This window comes from Carettochelys insculpta, chromosome 20 (assembly GCF_033958435.1).
Source record: "Carettochelys insculpta isolate YL-2023 chromosome 20, ASM3395843v1, whole genome shotgun sequence".
Lineage (NCBI taxonomy): Eukaryota > Metazoa > Chordata > Testudines > Carettochelyidae > Carettochelys > Carettochelys insculpta.
In genome coordinates, this window is record NC_134156.1 from 17400804 (window position 1) to 17417910 (window position 17107).

Consider the following 17107-nt stretch of genomic DNA (forward strand, 5'->3'; position numbering starts at 1 on the left):
TGAGACTGAAGCAGAAAATCGCACAGAGTATCTTAGTCTTAGTAACACTTGATATGAAGACATTATACCACAATCCATTCTGCATGATGCTCATGTATTTCTTCACATGGAAAGGTACCTTGCACCTGGACCGGTTAGAACACTAAAGGATCGGTTTTCCATTGTAGTTAAAAATTTATGGAAGTTATAGAAAGCAACACAGGTTATGGAGTGCTCCTAGTATTGGTTTATTGACTCATGAATAAAACATGCTGAAGGAAAGTCCTCTGTGATCCTGCATGCAGCCTATGTTGTGATATGGTAACACATAGGCTGGGATTGTTGAAGCTGCTTTTATTTTCTCCTCTGGCAATGCATGTCCTTTCTCTGACCCATCCAATGCTGCTTCACCTATATGCTCCAGAGCCCTAAATGGATTCATTTATATTGGCCATACTCGGAATTAAAAATAAGCTACGCCACCAAGATTTTTCATGTATTATATTAGATATGATTACATCACAAGAAAGCATGTTCCTTTTAATTCTGATGTAACAGCACTCACAAAACAAAACAGCAGTCACCCTACTGGTTCAGTAAGATTACAAATATAGCTAGTGACAGAGACCTCTTCATAAGAGAATTGTTCATTAAGTAGCAAGCTTTGATAAAACACACTCGCTATGGCCACTCTAGCCTATGGTAATGTTGCACTTTGGAATATGGTAATGAGACACTACATGAATATGTAGTGCCTCACTAGCATAATAGCAGCCACGCAAACTTCAAAACTGTTGGTTTCGAAATGCATGCGTCCCATGCAGCCGGGGGGGGGTGGGGGGGCCTTTCAAAATCACCCCTCTGATTTTTGAAAGTCCCTTCCCAAAACCAGATGTGAAGAAGGGGCTTTCAACATCAGGGGGCCATTTCAAAAGGCCCCTGGCCGCATGGGTGGCGCGCGTTTCCAAACCAGCAGTTTCGAAGTGTGCACAGCTGCCATTATGCTAATGAGGCACTCCATATTCATGGTAGTGCCTCATTAGCATATTCCAAAGTGCCATATTACCATAGCCCCTCCAAAAAGAGGGGCTTGTGTGGCCACAGTGCCTATGTGCAAAGACTGCATTTCGTAGCTCATATTGAAACAAATGAGCATACTGCCTACATGAGGGTTCTGCAGGCCTTCTCTGTGTAATTCTGATAAAGGAAAAACTTAGTTTTGGCTCCTACTGTACCCAAAGTGGTGTCTCTCTTACATTCTTGTCTAAATTACTTATGGTTTAAAAAAATGTATTTCTTATTCCCTGTGTCTACACGTGCCCCTTCCTTTCGAAAGGGGCATGTTAATGAATGGGTTTGAAAGATGCTGACGACGCACTGCATTGAATATGCAGCACCTCATTAGCATAATGACAGCCATGTCGATTCGAAAGTGTGGCTTTTCGAATCATGCGCTTGCAAACTGGGGTGGTCCTTTCAGAAGGTCCCGTCTCCACGGGCGGCACGCGATTCAAAAAGCTGCACTTTTGAATCGCTGTGGCTGCTATTATGCTAATGAGGTGCTGCATATTCATTGCAGCGCCTCATTAGCATCTTTCTAACCTGCTCATTAACATGCCCCTTTCGAAAGGAAGGGGCATGTGTAGACCCAGCCATTAAGCGTGGGACAGTTCATCACTGGAGTACAATGATACATTTTCAAAATGAAATCTTTATCTGAAACCATAGCTTAATTCAATACAGCCTTAAAATCAGATTATTGTTAGCACGATTCTCCACTGCTTTGCAACATACATACGTGCAATGTTGCTGATGCCATGTCAGTGCCAGGACAGTAGAGAGACAATGTGGGAGAGATATCTTTATTAGACCATCTATCCACTATCTAGCTATTACCTCTCCCACATTGTCTCTCTTGCAACTTCTGGACTCATTTTACACTTAGGCAAAGTATATGTAAAACACTCCCATGCTGACAAAGTGTTTGTACACGTGTGCAAAGCCAGTGATGACAGAGAGCGTAAGAAAGTGAGGAATCAGGCCTGTCATTCTCCAGATACCTTGACTGGTTTGATGTGTGTAGTCTCAGGCACATACCACCTCAACCTTCCACACAACTCAGGAAAGTTTGTTTGAAAGACTATGTTCAGTTTGTTAACTATAATCAAAGAGAGAATCTGGTCACAGAAGTACAGACTTTTATTTTGCAATTCAGGATGTGAAAATAAGTGACAAGAATACAGCAATTGTCAGAAAAAATTCTCTGAATTGAATATGTTTAATCCGTTTACTACATGCAATTTATCTAAATGTTTGTTGTTCTTAATATGACTTCTTTGTTTGTTTAAATAAATCTGATCTCAACATCTGGTCACAATCTTCTCAATTAGTTCTTGTGACACTGAAAAAAAAAATGGTGTGGTCCCCCAAAAAGGAAGAGGAATCGGATGCAGACACTGGTGAATCTTGAAAAATGCATGGTTGGATTGGCATAATACGCTATATTTAAACATTGAAGCTAATATCATGCTATTTCTTCTAAAAAGGGGAAATGTAAAAAGACCCAGATGTGAAGAAAGTTTGAAATGACTGAACGCTTTCAAATATAATTTAAGTTTCTGCAATACTGAATTCTGATTTACAAAGAAGGAATTAATTATTTATGAAAGAGCAGGAAATGAGTACAAAAAGTAGGATCTTAGGCTACTGCTGTTTCTCTCATGAATTCCTCCAGGACAGTTATTACATTTTTAGCTTCTGGCATTTCGGCATGCTCCACTTTAACAATCTTCAAAAGGATATCTCCACTGCCACAGTTCTTTAGAAACACGTAACATTTAAACAAGGCATAATGGTTCATTTCTGCCTGACGAATAAACCTCTTCAGATTGTTAGTGTCTTGTATGGCCTATAAATACAGCAACAGAAAATACTCCTCATCTGTAGGAAAGGCATGCCAATACAGTAGTCCCTCAAGTTATGCGAGGGTTGTATACCCACACACCCCTGTGTAACTTGAATTTTGCATAAATCAGGGGTGGCTTTTTCCCCCAGAGGAACGCACATTCTGCAACCGGGGAAGCAGCAGGAGCACCTGGAGCTCCTTTTGTAAGGTAGCTCCTGGGGTTGAGGTGGGGGGAGCAGCTGGGGAGGGTTAAGCCTGGTGGTGGGTTGGGGCTGTGAGAGGGGGGCAAGGAGTTAAGCCTGGGGTGTTTTAGAGCTCCAGGAGGAGCTGGGGGGGTGGAGTTGAGACGAAGCTGCGTGTGGAGGGTTTGAACTGGGGCAATAACCTGGAGCTGCACACAGGGGGCTGGAATGGGGGCCAGGGTTGTAGGTGTGAAGCGGGGCAGGGGTGGTGAGCCAGAGCCACAGGTGGGGCATTTACATAAGGGTGGGGGTAGTGAGTCAGAGCTGTGCGCGGGGGGTTTGAACTGGGGGGGGAGGGGGGTTGAATTCGGGCGGGGGCGGTGAGCTGGAGCCGCAGCCACAGCTATGTGTGGGAGTGGTGAGCTGGAGCCGTGTGCAGGGGGTTTGAACAGGGGGCAGGGTTGAACCGGGGCTGCACGGGGCCAGGGGGGTTGAGCCAGGGCCAGAGGGAGTATGATTTTGAGTTGTGCTTAACTCACGTTAATGCTACTTAAGCACAACTCGAAATCACACATTTCTGTACATGGATTTGGAGAAGTGGAAGAATCTGCAGTAAGAATTTATTATATACACTAGTACACAAATTAGTTAGCTACACCTATGTATAAGTGTTACTACAGGTTGAACCTCTTTAATCTGGAACACTCTTGTCTGGCAACATTCATAATCCTGCATGATTTTAGTTTGCAGAATGACAATTTATCGTGGATGTAACCAAATTTCCCACAGTCCAATAAAGGTTGTTTACAGTCACCAGTCCTGGCTCTCAATGTTTTGTGCTGTTATTCAGCTGTAATTTACCTCTAACCCTGTGTCTACACGTGCCCCTTCCTTTCAAAAGGGGCATGTTAATGAGCGGGTTCGAAAGATGCTAATGAGGCATGGCAATGAATGTGCAGCACCTCATTAGCACGATGGCAGCCGCGGTGATTCAAAAGTGCGGCTTTTCGAATCGCGTACTGCACATGAAGACAGGACCTTCCAAAAGGACCCCCAAGGGTTTTCGAAAATTGGGGGGTCCTTTCGGAAGGTCCCGTCTCCACGGGCGGCGCACGATTCGAAAAGCTGCACTTTTGAATCACCGCAGCTGCCATCATGCTAATGAGGTGCTGCATATTCATTGCCATGCCTCATTAGCATCTTTCGAACCCGCTCATTAACATGCCCCTTTCGAAAGGAAGGGGCATGTGTAGACCCAGCCTAAATGTCTTCTAAGAGCCCAATAAAGCAGTGGAAGTGATAATGATACTGCTAGACTTTATCGATCTCTCATGGTCTGGCAAATTCTCTCATCTGGCACCAGTCAGGTTCTGAGGGTGCCAGATTAGAGGGGTTCATCCTGTACTGCACTTTTAAGATTGAGTTGTTTAAAAATAAATTGGTTTCTAAATTTGTCCACATCGCCTTTAGAGGTTATTCTATTCTTGCTCATAAAATGCTGGAAGAACAAGACAAACTTTCACATTTATCACTTTATCAATCAAAAATAACTATTTGCACACTCAGGGTATGTCTGCACTAAGGGGAAGATCAACGCTACTGCACTCAATCTTCTCGGGTTCAATTTAGTGTGCCTAGTAGGAATGTGCTAAATCAAACCCTGAGTAGTAAAGGAAGTCAACAGGAGAGTTTCTCCCATCCAACTCCCACAGTGGGGCCACGCCAGTAGGTCAACTCCAGCTATGCAATTCTCATATCTGGAGTTTTGTATCTTAAGTCTAATTTCTCTTCTAGTGTAGACTACCCATCAGTAACTCTTTGGTCTCCTACAAGCATATGAGTATATAAAATTACCTTCAATTTAAAGTTTTCCAGTATTTGCCGGAAGAGAAAAGGATTTCCACCTTCAGCACCATTTAGAAAAGCCTGCGTCCAGTCATCACAGAATTTGTTGCTTCCTATCACATGCATAGGAACAAAGAAAAGTAGGTAAGGAAAAAGTGCGTGCATGTTAGAGCACTGCATAACCCACACCTATGCACCTACCTGATTTCACTCACACAATAATTGCAACTGACATCAGTAACATTTGCCCTATGATATAAATATTCAAAAATATAAAATTTCAGAAGATGGACAGGATGTGTATGAGAAAATGAAAAAAATGCAACTCCCCTCTCTTGCCGTGTTAACTTATGTGCCAGGAAAATAGATTTTGTTTTCATTTTCTTTGGAATATCTCCCCCAAAGCTCCAGCTGCTTTTAAAACTACAAAATTAAAATCTACAGCAAAGAGCCCAATCCAACAGAATTATACTTGCTCAAAATAGTTAGAACTATCTAACTATCCATTTCCCTCTGACACCACTCATCAAAAGCCTGATGGAAAAAGTGAGCTTTATGTCTTGATCTGAGGGTTAACTAATCTGAGTTTGAGATCACAGAGCAAATTCCAGACTGTAGGACAAAGTGGGCGAAATATGACCCACAGGCCGGATGTGGCCTGCCATGATCTTCTGGGCCCTCAGTGGCCCATGGCCCAGCAGGACCCTTGAGCAGGCTGCCTGCCATGGCCCCGCATACTGCCCAAAGTGGCTGGCATGTGCATCTCTGTCTGGTGTGCGCTTCTGGGGCTGGGGAACTACCAACACTTCTCCTGCCTCCAGCACAATCCTTGCAGCTCCCATTGGCCGGAAACTAACCAATGGGAGCTGCCTGAGCCATGCTTGCAGGCACCTTGCAGCCCCTTCCTACTGGTATGGCACACGCCAACCAGACACAGATGCTGGTCCCCATGGCTGGATGCTTTGAGTAGCACGTAGGGAGCCTGTCTGAGGGTACGTTGGACTGCTGGGCCAAGGGTAAGTACCTCCTGTCCACAGCTTGCATCTGACACGCCACCCTAATACCAAGCCCCGGGTCACAATCCAAACTCCTGCATTCCCTTAGGTACTCCTGCCCCCGATCACAACCCACACCCTCTGCACCCCTGCCTCTGGTCACAACTGCATTTCATATTCTGCACCCCCCTCTTACCCTCTTCCTCCGAATCAGAATCCACTTCTGCACCTAACTCTACTCCCAGACTCCACAGCCGCTCTTGCACCCCAATCCTCTGCCCCAAATCACCCGCACCCTGCTTTAACCAAACTCCATCCTGCACTTCACTCCCCTACCCTAAGCTCTTTTCTGCACCAAGATTCTGTCCCAGACCATACACTACCACCATTAATATCACAGAAGAGTGTGGCCCCTGATCACCTACCAAATTTTTAGAGCAACCCCCATCAAAAATTATTGCCCATCCCTGCTCTAGGATTCCTCATTTTGAAATGAGAGATCAGGTGTCTGTATACTGTATATGCTGTAACATCAAATGGGAAGAAAGATGTTCTCAAGATATATAGAAAGTTTTGGGGTTTAGCTATGATCCCATAAGTTTCTGAGCTTTCCGTAAAGATGAGCTGGTTAAGCTGATGGAAATAGGCCCATCTCACCTGCATTATGAAACTGAGGCTGTGGTCCACTACAATCTATCATCACTGATTTGTGCTGCTCCTCAGTCATGGCTATGCACAAGGAGGTCATTGTACCTTCCTGAATAAGACCTTGCAGACTGGCAGCACTCTGAAACCTGACACAAAAATTTATTGTGAGCTGTAGTCTGCACCCAAAGAGCAAAACCAGGAAAGCTGCATGCAGGCTATATTGCCTCTCTATAAATGTAATATTCTTTACCTTTTAATATCTTTCTTTGTTCTTTCATCTGAATGCTTAACTTCCACAGGAGAATAACTCAAAGCCTTAAAAAAAAAAAGTTTGATTGCTGCTGGCTGTATATATTTCAATTCTGTTACTACATTAATTATTATTACTAGTACAGAATAACAAATGATTCTACTTAAGTTCTTTTCCTAATAGTTTAGTAAGGATCAGAAGCTAGAGAAGTACTCCAGGCTATATTCATTACAACTATTTATACATTCTGAAAAGTATATGCTTACATCTCTACTACAGAGTTTTGTTGAATCTGGGGTTTTGTAGACAAAACTTGTGGAGCATTTACACACAAAATGCATTTTGTTGACAGTTTGCTGTGTAGATACTCTAGGGGGTCCTTTTGTAGACAGAGTGGACTGAAAGATCGATCTGCTTTTATGTGTAGATGCAAACTGTTGACAGAAGTTTTGTTAGAACATCTCTTCTGACAGTAACTTCTGTAGACAGATGCTTCTAGTGTGGATGTACCCTATTGGTTTGTACTTTTATTAACCATTCTGCCTACATCCTTCTCATGTTCATTGTCTACCAGTGTTTTTGTTCTCAGCAGCTTTCTGCAATGAATTTCATAGATACTTAGCTGTCCTCCTTTGACCCAAATGGAATTTTTATTGTTTATCTCATTCTAAATACAAGATGAACAATACCAAGCATTCCATTTTAAAGTAAGTCAGCTATAGAATTAATTTTAAAATGTTAGTTTATTTATGGCTGGTGAATGGAAAGATAGCTGGTACTGGCTTAGCAATATAGCTGAGAAAAACCACTTTTTACTGACTAAATGGAGGTTTTCCTCAATCAATTCAAAGTGAATGGAAAAGAAAACGCAAGTTACATTTGTAACAGTGAAATGAGATCACTGAGTGGACTAGAAAATGCTCAAAAGATATTTTAATTGAATGTATACTTACAGCATGCAATAAAAAGGCGAGTTTCTCCTGAAAGAGTTGCACAACCCTCTGGATAGGCCATACGGAGTCCTCAAACCAACTTTTTAGGTATTGTTTAAAACAAGTCTCCAGGTTACCTTTCTGTAATAAATTGAAACACTCAAGATTTAATTGTAGTATGAAAATAAGCAATAGTCTCAGAGAGGTAACCGTGTTAGTTTTTATTTCCACAAAACAAAAATAGTAGTCCTGTAGCACCTAAATATTAACAATATTATGTATTAGGTGATGAGCTTTCGTGGGACACACCCACTTCTTCACCTCTTCTGATCATCGCATTTGTAATGTACTGTATTCTGACGTGTTAGGCAAGCAGAGTAGTCCAGTAGATAGGACACAGAACTGGGAGTCTGAACTGAGTTCCATTCTCTGAACTTTATTAGTTTTCTTTTCTTAAGCATAGAACCATAGAACACTAGAAGTGGAAGGGACCTCAAGAGGTTCCCTGCCCTCTTGGCAAAACCAAACACCATCTAGACCATCCCTAAGAGGTGTCTGTCTAACTTGCTCTTAAATATCTCCAGATTCCACAAGCTCCCTAGGTAACTTATTTCAGCGTTTAACCACCCTGACAGTTAGGAAGTTTTTCCCTAATGTCTAATTAAACCTCCGTTGCTGTATTTTAAGCCCATTGTTCCTTGTTCTATCCTCAGAGGCCAAGGAGAACAATTTTTCTCCCTCTTCCTTGTAACATTCTTTGAGGTACTTGAAAACTGCTATCATGTCCCCTCTCAGTCTCTTTTTTCTAAACTAAACAAGCCCAGTTTTTTCAGTCTTCCCTCATAGCAAAAAAAAAACCACCAACCTGTCACCAATGCTTAATAAAATTGGATAAAACTGGGGAAGTGAATGTTTCTTTCAAGTCTTTCCATATGATTTTATAATTTCCTACAGGGATTTAGTCAACTTATTCACACTTCTGTCTGACTTTCCCTGTTAGTTTCAGAGAGAACTCTTAAAATTCGTATTCTTGGGAAAGAAAGTCAGATGTTTCCATTTGTGTATAACTTTACTCTTGCTCATTTCCCTGTTTATGTTAGCCTTTCATGTACTAACTTTCTGTGCTCTATGTCTATGCTTTATGTTGATTTTTGTCAGAGTAATCAATCCTTATTTGGTAACCCATGGGACTTGCCTGCTATAAATTTACAATCTGATTTTCCTCTTTGGTTTATACCATTTTGGTTGATATTTCAGTAAATTACTTCATTGTATTTGGCTGTAATGCAAGAAATCTACAGGTCCATATCCTGCATGATTAGCTAGAGCAAGTTAGAATAAGTGTTTTTAACCCTTGGCATAGATAAATGGCCTATGGCTTACCTTTTTGACTTTGGGGAATGCAGTGGTGAACTGAATGCATTCACCAAAATTCTGGAACATTCCGATAACCATGAGCTACACTGCCAGAACAAGGGTTCTGTCCTCAGTGTGAATTACTTTGTTGTACATCCCAAGAGTCTGGGCAAATTACTGAACTTTCTACATTCTCTAATTCTCTAGCCTGATTTGACAAGAACCTAAGTGTGTACGGTGCAGATCGTTCACAAGCCTATAACAAATCAGCCCTATAAAATCAGATTAACATTTCAGAAAATGTCATCTTAACCAGTGCTTGTTTTGTGCTAGTACTGAGTACCAGCACCTCGGCAGCCCAAGCCACGGGACTGGCTGGGGAAGATGTGTGGGGAGCCATCTGAGTACCAGCTCCCCCTTTTTAAACACAAAAAGGCACTGATCTTAACCATTTAAAAAAATTCAGTGATAGAATTATATCTTACCTCTGAGTCAAGGTTAGTCTTGAGGCCTTGAACATATGTGTCCAGCTCAAGTCTGAAAGTATCATCTTAAGGAAATAAGATACACAGTAAGTCTTGCACTTTGCCCATTTAATATATAGTAGGTAAAAAGAGGTTAAGGAAAGGATATAGCTCAAGCCCTTTCTCTGAGCCGCCTAAGAAACAGACTACATACTCCGGATGGCTAATATTTGATTCCACTGTTGCAGTTTCGAGAAGCTTTTCTTGGTGGAGAAGACAGTAATAACAACCAACTCGATATTCTGGTATGCTAAATACAGAAAAAGAGTTAATCACATGCAGATATGCCAAATAACTTAATGACTGTTTTAAATCAATCTCATATTAGAATTTAACCAGCTACATACCAAGGCTGAAATTATGACCCCACTCAAGTCCATGAAAGTTTTGTCAAGGTTTCCCATCCTACGTTTTATATAAATATAAATTTGTGACTTATCAGATAATGATTAATATTTGAATTTTGAATTTCTATGTTTTCTTATCTTGATCAATACAAGTCTGTCCTGTTCCCAAAAGAATACTCAAGCTTTCAGAACAGTAAAATATCATTCTGATTACCGTTGACTGGGGCGCATACCAGAAATAAACGCACGCTTTAACTATCCTATTTATAACCCTCTTCTTCAAAATATTGTTGCTGCTAGTTTCCAACAAAGCTTTAAAAGATAAACTGAGTTTAGAAATAAAGGTCATGTGTACAGGAGTCAGAGCCAATTACGATATGTACTATATAGATGTGATTTACTTTAAAAAAAAAAAAACAACCCTGCTAACTCCCCATAAAACCTGCCCATAGCATCACATACAGGTTAAACATCTCTAGTCCAGCTCTCTCTCATCCAGCAACATCTGGGCCTGGCATGATTTTAGTTAGGCAGATGTCCACTTATCATGGGTGTGGCCAAGTTGCCCATGGTCCCATAAAATTTGTTCACTGCCACCAGTCCTGGTTCTGTGCTGTAATTTAGCTGTAATTTACCCCTAACTATGTTCTAAGAGCCCAGTAAGCAGTGGAATTGTTAGTAATGCTTCTAGACAATCTTGACTTCCCATGGTTTGGCAAATTCTTTTGTTTGGCACCAGTCAGGTCCCGAGAGTGCCAGACTAGAGAGACTCAACTTGTGTACATCCTTCCTGGATCTTTTCCTCCTTGTTAATTGCACAGAAGATGTGAGCAACACAACTTAACCAAAAACCAATTTAATCACAAATTAACAAGTTTGAGTTCTTCACCGCCATCTAAAGGACATTGAAGGAAAACGCTACTAGCACATAACTAAACTGGGAGCATTACATATGCACTGACAGGCTGAATAGCTGCAATCAGGATTAAACTCATATGCAACACCAGATGGTAAATTTAGTGAGACTGCCAGCATTTCTTATCACTTCCCATGTTTATTACAAATTAAAAACAGTACATTTTACTTTACCTCAACTCCACAGATGCAACATTACCCATCCCCTCAAAAAGTGCTCCTTTAATAAGACGCTTAGCAATAAAACTGCGCAATTCTGTCTCTGCTTCTGCTGGTAAGTTAGTGTCCACCAAGGAGAGGCTTTGAAAACAAGATAAAATTTTTAATGAGAAGAAGAATAAACTGTTTTAATTGTCTTGCTGGGCATATGTTCGATGCTAGCAAATGTCATGATTATAGCAGAGGGTTGGTCAGGACTCATGGAATCTGTCCAGCGCACTGTCTCTAATGAATTATATGACCTACAGCAAGTCAAAAATTTATTCAGTATCTTATTCACTAGATTGGGATTCTTTAATTCTAATATCAATTGACACAGATTCCTTCTATAGTGTTAAGCAGAACACTTAGGCCTGGATTCACAAAGGGACTCGGGCGTGGTGGCAACAAGGATCACAATGTCTAACTTTTAGGTGCCTGCAAAATCACCCAACTAACACTAAAATTCAAAAAGCCTGAGTTAACCAAGGCTCCCTAATCAATGAATAGGGAGAGCTAGGCATCTTAAAATAGGAGTGGGTGATAATTTTTGACGGGGGACCACTCCAAGATTTTGGGAAGCGGTCAGGGGCCAAACTATTTTATGAAGTGGATGTGGGGTCCATGACAGAGGTTGGGTGCAGAAATATGAGATGGAGTCTGAGAGGCAGTTTTGACTTGTGACAGGGGATTAGGATGCAGGAGAGGATTCTGGCATGAGGGAAGTGTGTAGGAGTGGGTGCAGAGTCTAGGAGAGAGTTGAGACCTACGGTGGGAGGGTGCAGAGAGTCTGGATGGTGACCTGGGGCAGGGATGCCAGATGCAGGTTCTGCTAAGAGGCATTTGCCTAGGTGGCTCCTGGCCAGCAGTCCAGCTGGCACCTCAGGTAGGTTCCCTGTTTGATGTAGCCCCAGACTGTTCAAAATGGCTGGCTGCTTCACGTGGCTTTCTGCACTGATTGCCAGCTGTGGGGCGGGGGCAAAGAGGAGCCAGAGGAAGGGGAAAGCTTTATGTGGTGCCTTCACCCCAGCACAATCTCTCAGCTGCTAGTGGCTGGTTTCTGGCCAATAGCAACTGAGAGATTGTGCTGGGGGTGGGGCCAGCACACAAAGCATCCCACCCCCCTCCCCTGTGCATGCATTGCAGAGAGCTCTATGGAGATGCCAGGCACTTTGAGCCCTGAGGCTGCTCTATGCCTGAGGGTATCAGTGGGACAGGCTGCAGGCTGAACTGAAAGTCTTGGCAGGCTGGATGCCCACCCCATCTTAGAATGTAATTCACAAAAGCCAGCATACTAAGGGAGGAGGTAACTAAGCTAACCATTGGGGGAAGTCAAAGAGGGTGTGTATCTTAAACTGCCCCTCTTAGAAAAATAATTTGTTAAATCCAGGCTGCAAGAAGGCTTCTTAGGAAGACAGGCACCTATCTCTTAGGCTACGTCTAGATTGAAGAGCTCTGTTGCATTTGTGTATCTCCTGCCAACAGTTCTGTCAGGAGAGGCTTTCTGGACATTTGGTCCCTCTACGTGGGACCAAATTTTGGAAAAATCCCCTCTGCTGACACATCCCTTTTTCCTTGCGGAATAAGGATGACTGGGATGTCAGAAGGATCCCAGAACAGCAGACTTTTAGAAGCCTGCAATCTAGACATAGCCTTAGTGACTCCTAAACCTCTCACGAAAGCGCTCTAACAACCGAGCTATGAGACAGTCTGATGTGAGGCTTGTTCAATCTCTCCTGTTGAAATTATTCTACTCTGTATAAATAACAAGCCACTGGAGCAGAGCTTTGAGGGAAGACCCATTGTTCTGCTTCAATGACTCATTATTTATATTCAAAGAGTTAATATTAGTATAAAATAAATTAGTTAGGGATGTTACCATTTAACTGGTTAATCCATTAACCAGTGGGGGCTGGGGATTCCTACAGCAATGCACATCCCACTGTGGCAGTAGGGTGCTCCAGCTAGGTTGGAACAGCCTTTGTCTGCATTGGGCTCTGCCCAGGAGTGCTACAGTGCACTCCAGCCTAGCCAGGGCAGCCCCGGCCTGGGCTGGAGAGGCCTCCTCAACCGACTCCCCCATGATTTAACTGGTTAAAATTAAGTTTAACTGGCCAACTAATTAAGCAGTATTTTACATTCCTAAAATGAGTATGAACCCAAGGAGTACAATTTGCACTGGTCTCTTATTCTAAGCTTCCACGAAGATCAGAAATTCCTTTTGATGTGTGTGTCCATTATCATCTTGGTTTTCAAAAATCCCAGATAAATATCCCAGGTGAATTCACTACTGTATTTCTGATGGGGGATGTGTTCTCTAACTCTGTATTCCTTTCTGTATCTACCCAAATAGCAAAATGTCAAAGGCTCTAAAGTAGAGAGTGAATGTGAAACCAAAGTATTAAGGGGTTCTGCTGTTTTACCTGAAGTCTTCAGCAGAGGGAGTTTCTGGTGTTGTACTGCTTGGACTTCCATCCTCACTGCCAGTGGCCTGTTCTGACGAACTGAAAAGCAGGGCATGTTTATGACTGATGTTCCATTACATATATTAAATACAGGTCTCTTACTGCTAAATAAGGCAGAGGAGAAAAAAGCATTGTGGCGATGGCACAGAGTGAAAGTAGCTTTTGAAAGTACTGTGGAGAAGAGAACAAAGAAAGTGTGGAGGAGAGGAAGAAATTACTTGTCATTCCCTCTCCCAGGGGAGAAATCAAAAAAGGAAAAGAGCAGCTAAGCACTGAACAGACAGGGTTCCCCACTCCACAACTTTGGTAGGACAATGTAGGAAAGCCTAGTACTGACACTGCCTGTGCTCTGATAACCTCCAGCTACAGTGCTGTCAATAACACACCCTTTCAAGAACATTACCTAGAAACTCTTAGTTTCCTAGCTCGATGCCCATTTTATGAGTACTGTAATCTGCATTTGGAGCTGTCCCTCCCAAACAAGCAAAAAGCAAAGGTGAAGCTATTCCCTGAACTCCCTGCCAAAACTGGGTATTGCCCCACTCACCTTTCTCTTCTCTGTCTTGTCATATACTACCTTAGTACCTTAGTCACCCACATCTCAGCAACCCTCCCTCTGTCCCTGTCCATTTAGATGTGCCAATTTTATGGGGGCTGTTTTTAGCTAGGCACCTCTTACCCTCCATCCAAACTTGCTATACAGATGGACCCAGACATATCTCATAGAGCTAGAAGAGACCTTAGGAGGTCATCAGGTCCAGTCACCTACACCCTCTGGGCATAACTAATACCCTCCTTAACAGAACAAAAAAGCAGTCAAGGAGCACTTTAAAGACTAACAAAATAATTTACTAGATGAGCTTTTGTGGGACAGAGAACCAAAAATAGTAATCAAGGTTGACAAATCAGAAAAAAATGATCAAGGTGACCAAATCAGAGAGTAGAGGGGCAGATGGGGTGGGGGAGTCAAGAATTAGATGAAGCCAAGTATGCAAAAGAGCCCTTATAAAGACCCAGAAAATTCCCATCCCAGTTCAAACCACATGCTAATGTGTCAAATTTGATATAAATTAAAATATAAAATAAAATATAAATTTGAGTTCAGCAGCCTCTCTTTCCAGACTATGAAAATTCCTCTTCAGTAAGACACGAACTTTTATGTCATTAACAGAATAGCCCACTCCATTAAAGTGCTGGCTGACAGGTTTGTGGATCAGGAGTGTTTTTATGTCTGTTTTGTGCCTAGTAACTGTCTAAGAGATTTTGAAGCCTGTCCAATATACAAAGCATCTGTGCATTGTTGGCACATGATGTTAGTTGAGGAACATGAGAATGTGCCTGTGGTTAACCTGGTTAGGTCCAGTGATGATATCTCCCGAATAGATACATGGACAAAGCTGGCAGCAGGCTTTGTTGCCTCCTTAACAGATTTATTTTAGTCTTGTGATGGGGTTCAGGGGTCCCCCTGCACTGCACCCCGTCCGCTGGCAGGAGAGACTCTCACTCAGCAGGCACAACAGCAGGTTTATTAGGCAACAGATGTCCAGTTTCTCACAGAAGCAACAGCATAGCCGCCAGAGACAGTCCTTCCAACCTGTCCTGGGGGGAAGACCCCGAGGGGTGTCCCTCTGGGGTGTAGCTTTCCCCCTCCTCAGGCTGGCTGCCTTCCAGCTCTCCCTTTTCCTCGCCTCTAACTGCCGCCCCCGATTCAAAACCCAGCTCAGCTCCTCCCTGCTCTTTGTTTAGGCAGAGGTGTTATCTGCCAGTTGTAGCCCTAGGGTCATCCTTAGCCACTGGGAGTTGCTGCTTGCCTCGGACATCCAGCCTGACTCACACATGCACCCCCCCCCCACTCCATCACAAGTCTATTTGCCCCAGACCCCTAAATGGCCTTGTGGACTGAGCTCACAACCCTGTCTTTACAGGGCCAATGCACAAACCACTGAGCTACCCGTGGCCCCACGAGCCCTCGGGGGTTACCCCCACCTCCACCCCCGGAACCAAAGGCCGCCTCCAGGAAATCAGCCAGCCAAAGGCGGGGACCCTCCGCTGAGAGGCTGGGACGACATGAAGGCGTTTCCTTTCGTTAATGGCCTGATGTGAGCGCTGCTCGTGGGGCGCCCCGCGGAGGCCCTGGGGAAAAGGGCCGTGTTTTGGGTGCGGCAGGCGGACCGGGCGGTGCCTTTGGAGGGCTGTTCTGCCTCGGCAGCTTGGGGCGTGGAGCGCCCCAGTCTCCCGCCCTCCTTCCCGCTCCAGCTGCAGCGAGACGGGAGGGAGGTGGCACCGGCAGATGCCATCGGGCTAAACGGGGGGAGCTCAGGGCGAGGAGACGGGGTGCTGTGGAGCGCGCTGGGAGGCGGCCTCCCTTCCTTCCCTCACCTGCAGCACCGGTAGCCGTACAGGCAGTAGTAGCTATTGCTGGAGCGCTCCGGCCGCCGCTCCTCCGCCGGGCCGCCCCCTTCCTCGCTGCTCTCCAGCTCCCTCTCGTCCCCCTCCACGGACTCCTGCAGTGACGGCAACATTTTCCGTGTGTAGCAAGGAAACCCGCCCACCCCGGCCTTTACCCGGCGCTCCTCTTCCTGCTCCGCTCACACCGCAGACGCGCCGGTTCCGGCTGCACCGCTGCCTTCCGCGCTCGCAGCCTCCTAGTCCTGCAACAGCGCCCGGGGGCTGCCTAGCAGAGCAGGTTTCGCAGCCCTCCCGGTGGGAGGGGAGATGGCGCTGTCTGCGTCCCCAGGACATGTTCACAACTGCAGCGCTACGCTGCAAATCTGAGTCCCAGCTCGGCAGCTCTGTGTGTCTGTTTCTCCCCCTTTCAGACTGGCCCGCCTTCCGTTTGCGGGGAGAATCAGTCAGTCCGCGTGTTTTGAAACCTCCCTCTCTTAGGGAGAAAGGTTTCACTGAAGGAGGTTAGTGATGGAGTTTAAAATTAATTCTGAAGCTGGTTAAACCCCCCCATCTTCAATTTTTCCCCTGTGGGACAATCCCTACATTTTCCAGAGGAAGGCGAAAGGCCTCTTTTGTGACAACCAGAAGTCCTGTGGCACCTTATGGGCTAACATATTTTGGAGCATCAGCTTTTGTGGGCAAAGACCTGCTTGGTCAGGTGCATGAGTGGGGGGCAGGCTTCAGAGGAGGATTTAAAGAGAGAGTCTCAGTCCCAGGGAGGGCCACCTGTCTGATACTTGTCCTCTTTTGAGTAGTTCACATCTCTTCCACTCTTTTATAAGGAAATGTATGTTGTGCAGAGAAACAGTGTGTGCCAAGTACCATTTTACATGTGACTTTTAAAGTACAAATCTTGTCCAAGACATGACATCTTTGAATAGTAAAGACCTCTGCTTAGCCACAAACTATGGTATTGGCCAACAGTGATGCGAGCTCCTCCAAACAGCCTGTGAGTGTCCCAGGACCGCCTTGTGGTGACTATGATGGATCAAGTATCAGAGAGGTAGCCATGTTAGTCTGTATCTTTGAGAACAAGAAGTCCTGCGGCACCTTATTGGCTAACATATTTTGGAGCATAAGCTTTCATGGGTGCAGACCCACTTCATCAGATGAAGTGG

At 44.2% G+C, this 17107-nt stretch overlaps 1 protein-coding gene across 1 annotated transcript; it reads right to left on the reverse strand.

Moving 5' to 3' along the window:
• Positions 1-1590: 1590 nt before the first annotated feature.
• On the reverse strand, positions 1591-16158 carry C20H17orf75 (chromosome 20 C17orf75 homolog). The gene is made up of 10 exons (XM_075014523.1): positions 15921-16158; positions 13500-13580; positions 11053-11178; positions 9726-9866; positions 9578-9635; positions 7758-7877; positions 6805-6869; positions 6564-6700; positions 4921-5024; positions 1591-2887 (listed from the first exon to the last, which is right to left on the reverse strand). Exons 1-10 carry the CDS (start codon positions 16061-16063, stop codon positions 2678-2680), a joined length of 1185 nt encoding a protein of 394 aa, XP_074870624.1. The 5' UTR covers positions 16064-16158; the 3' UTR covers positions 1591-2677.
• Between the last annotated feature and the right edge of the window lie 949 nt (positions 16159-17107).

Excerpts from the sequence above, each read along its gene's own strand:
- C20H17orf75 (XM_075014523.1), bottom strand. The coding sequence starts at position 16,063 with ATGTTGCCGTCACTGCAGGAGTCCGTGGAGGGGGACGAGAGGGAGCTG. Across the intron at positions 5,025-6,563 it reads GCCTCAGTTTCATAATGCAG|GAAGCAACAAATTCTGTGAT; the intron begins GTGAGATGGGCC and ends TGCATGTGATAG. Across the intron at positions 2,888-4,920 it reads TGGAAAACTTTAAATTGAAG|GCCATACAAGACACTAACAA; the intron begins GTAATTTTATAT and ends CTGTATTTATAG.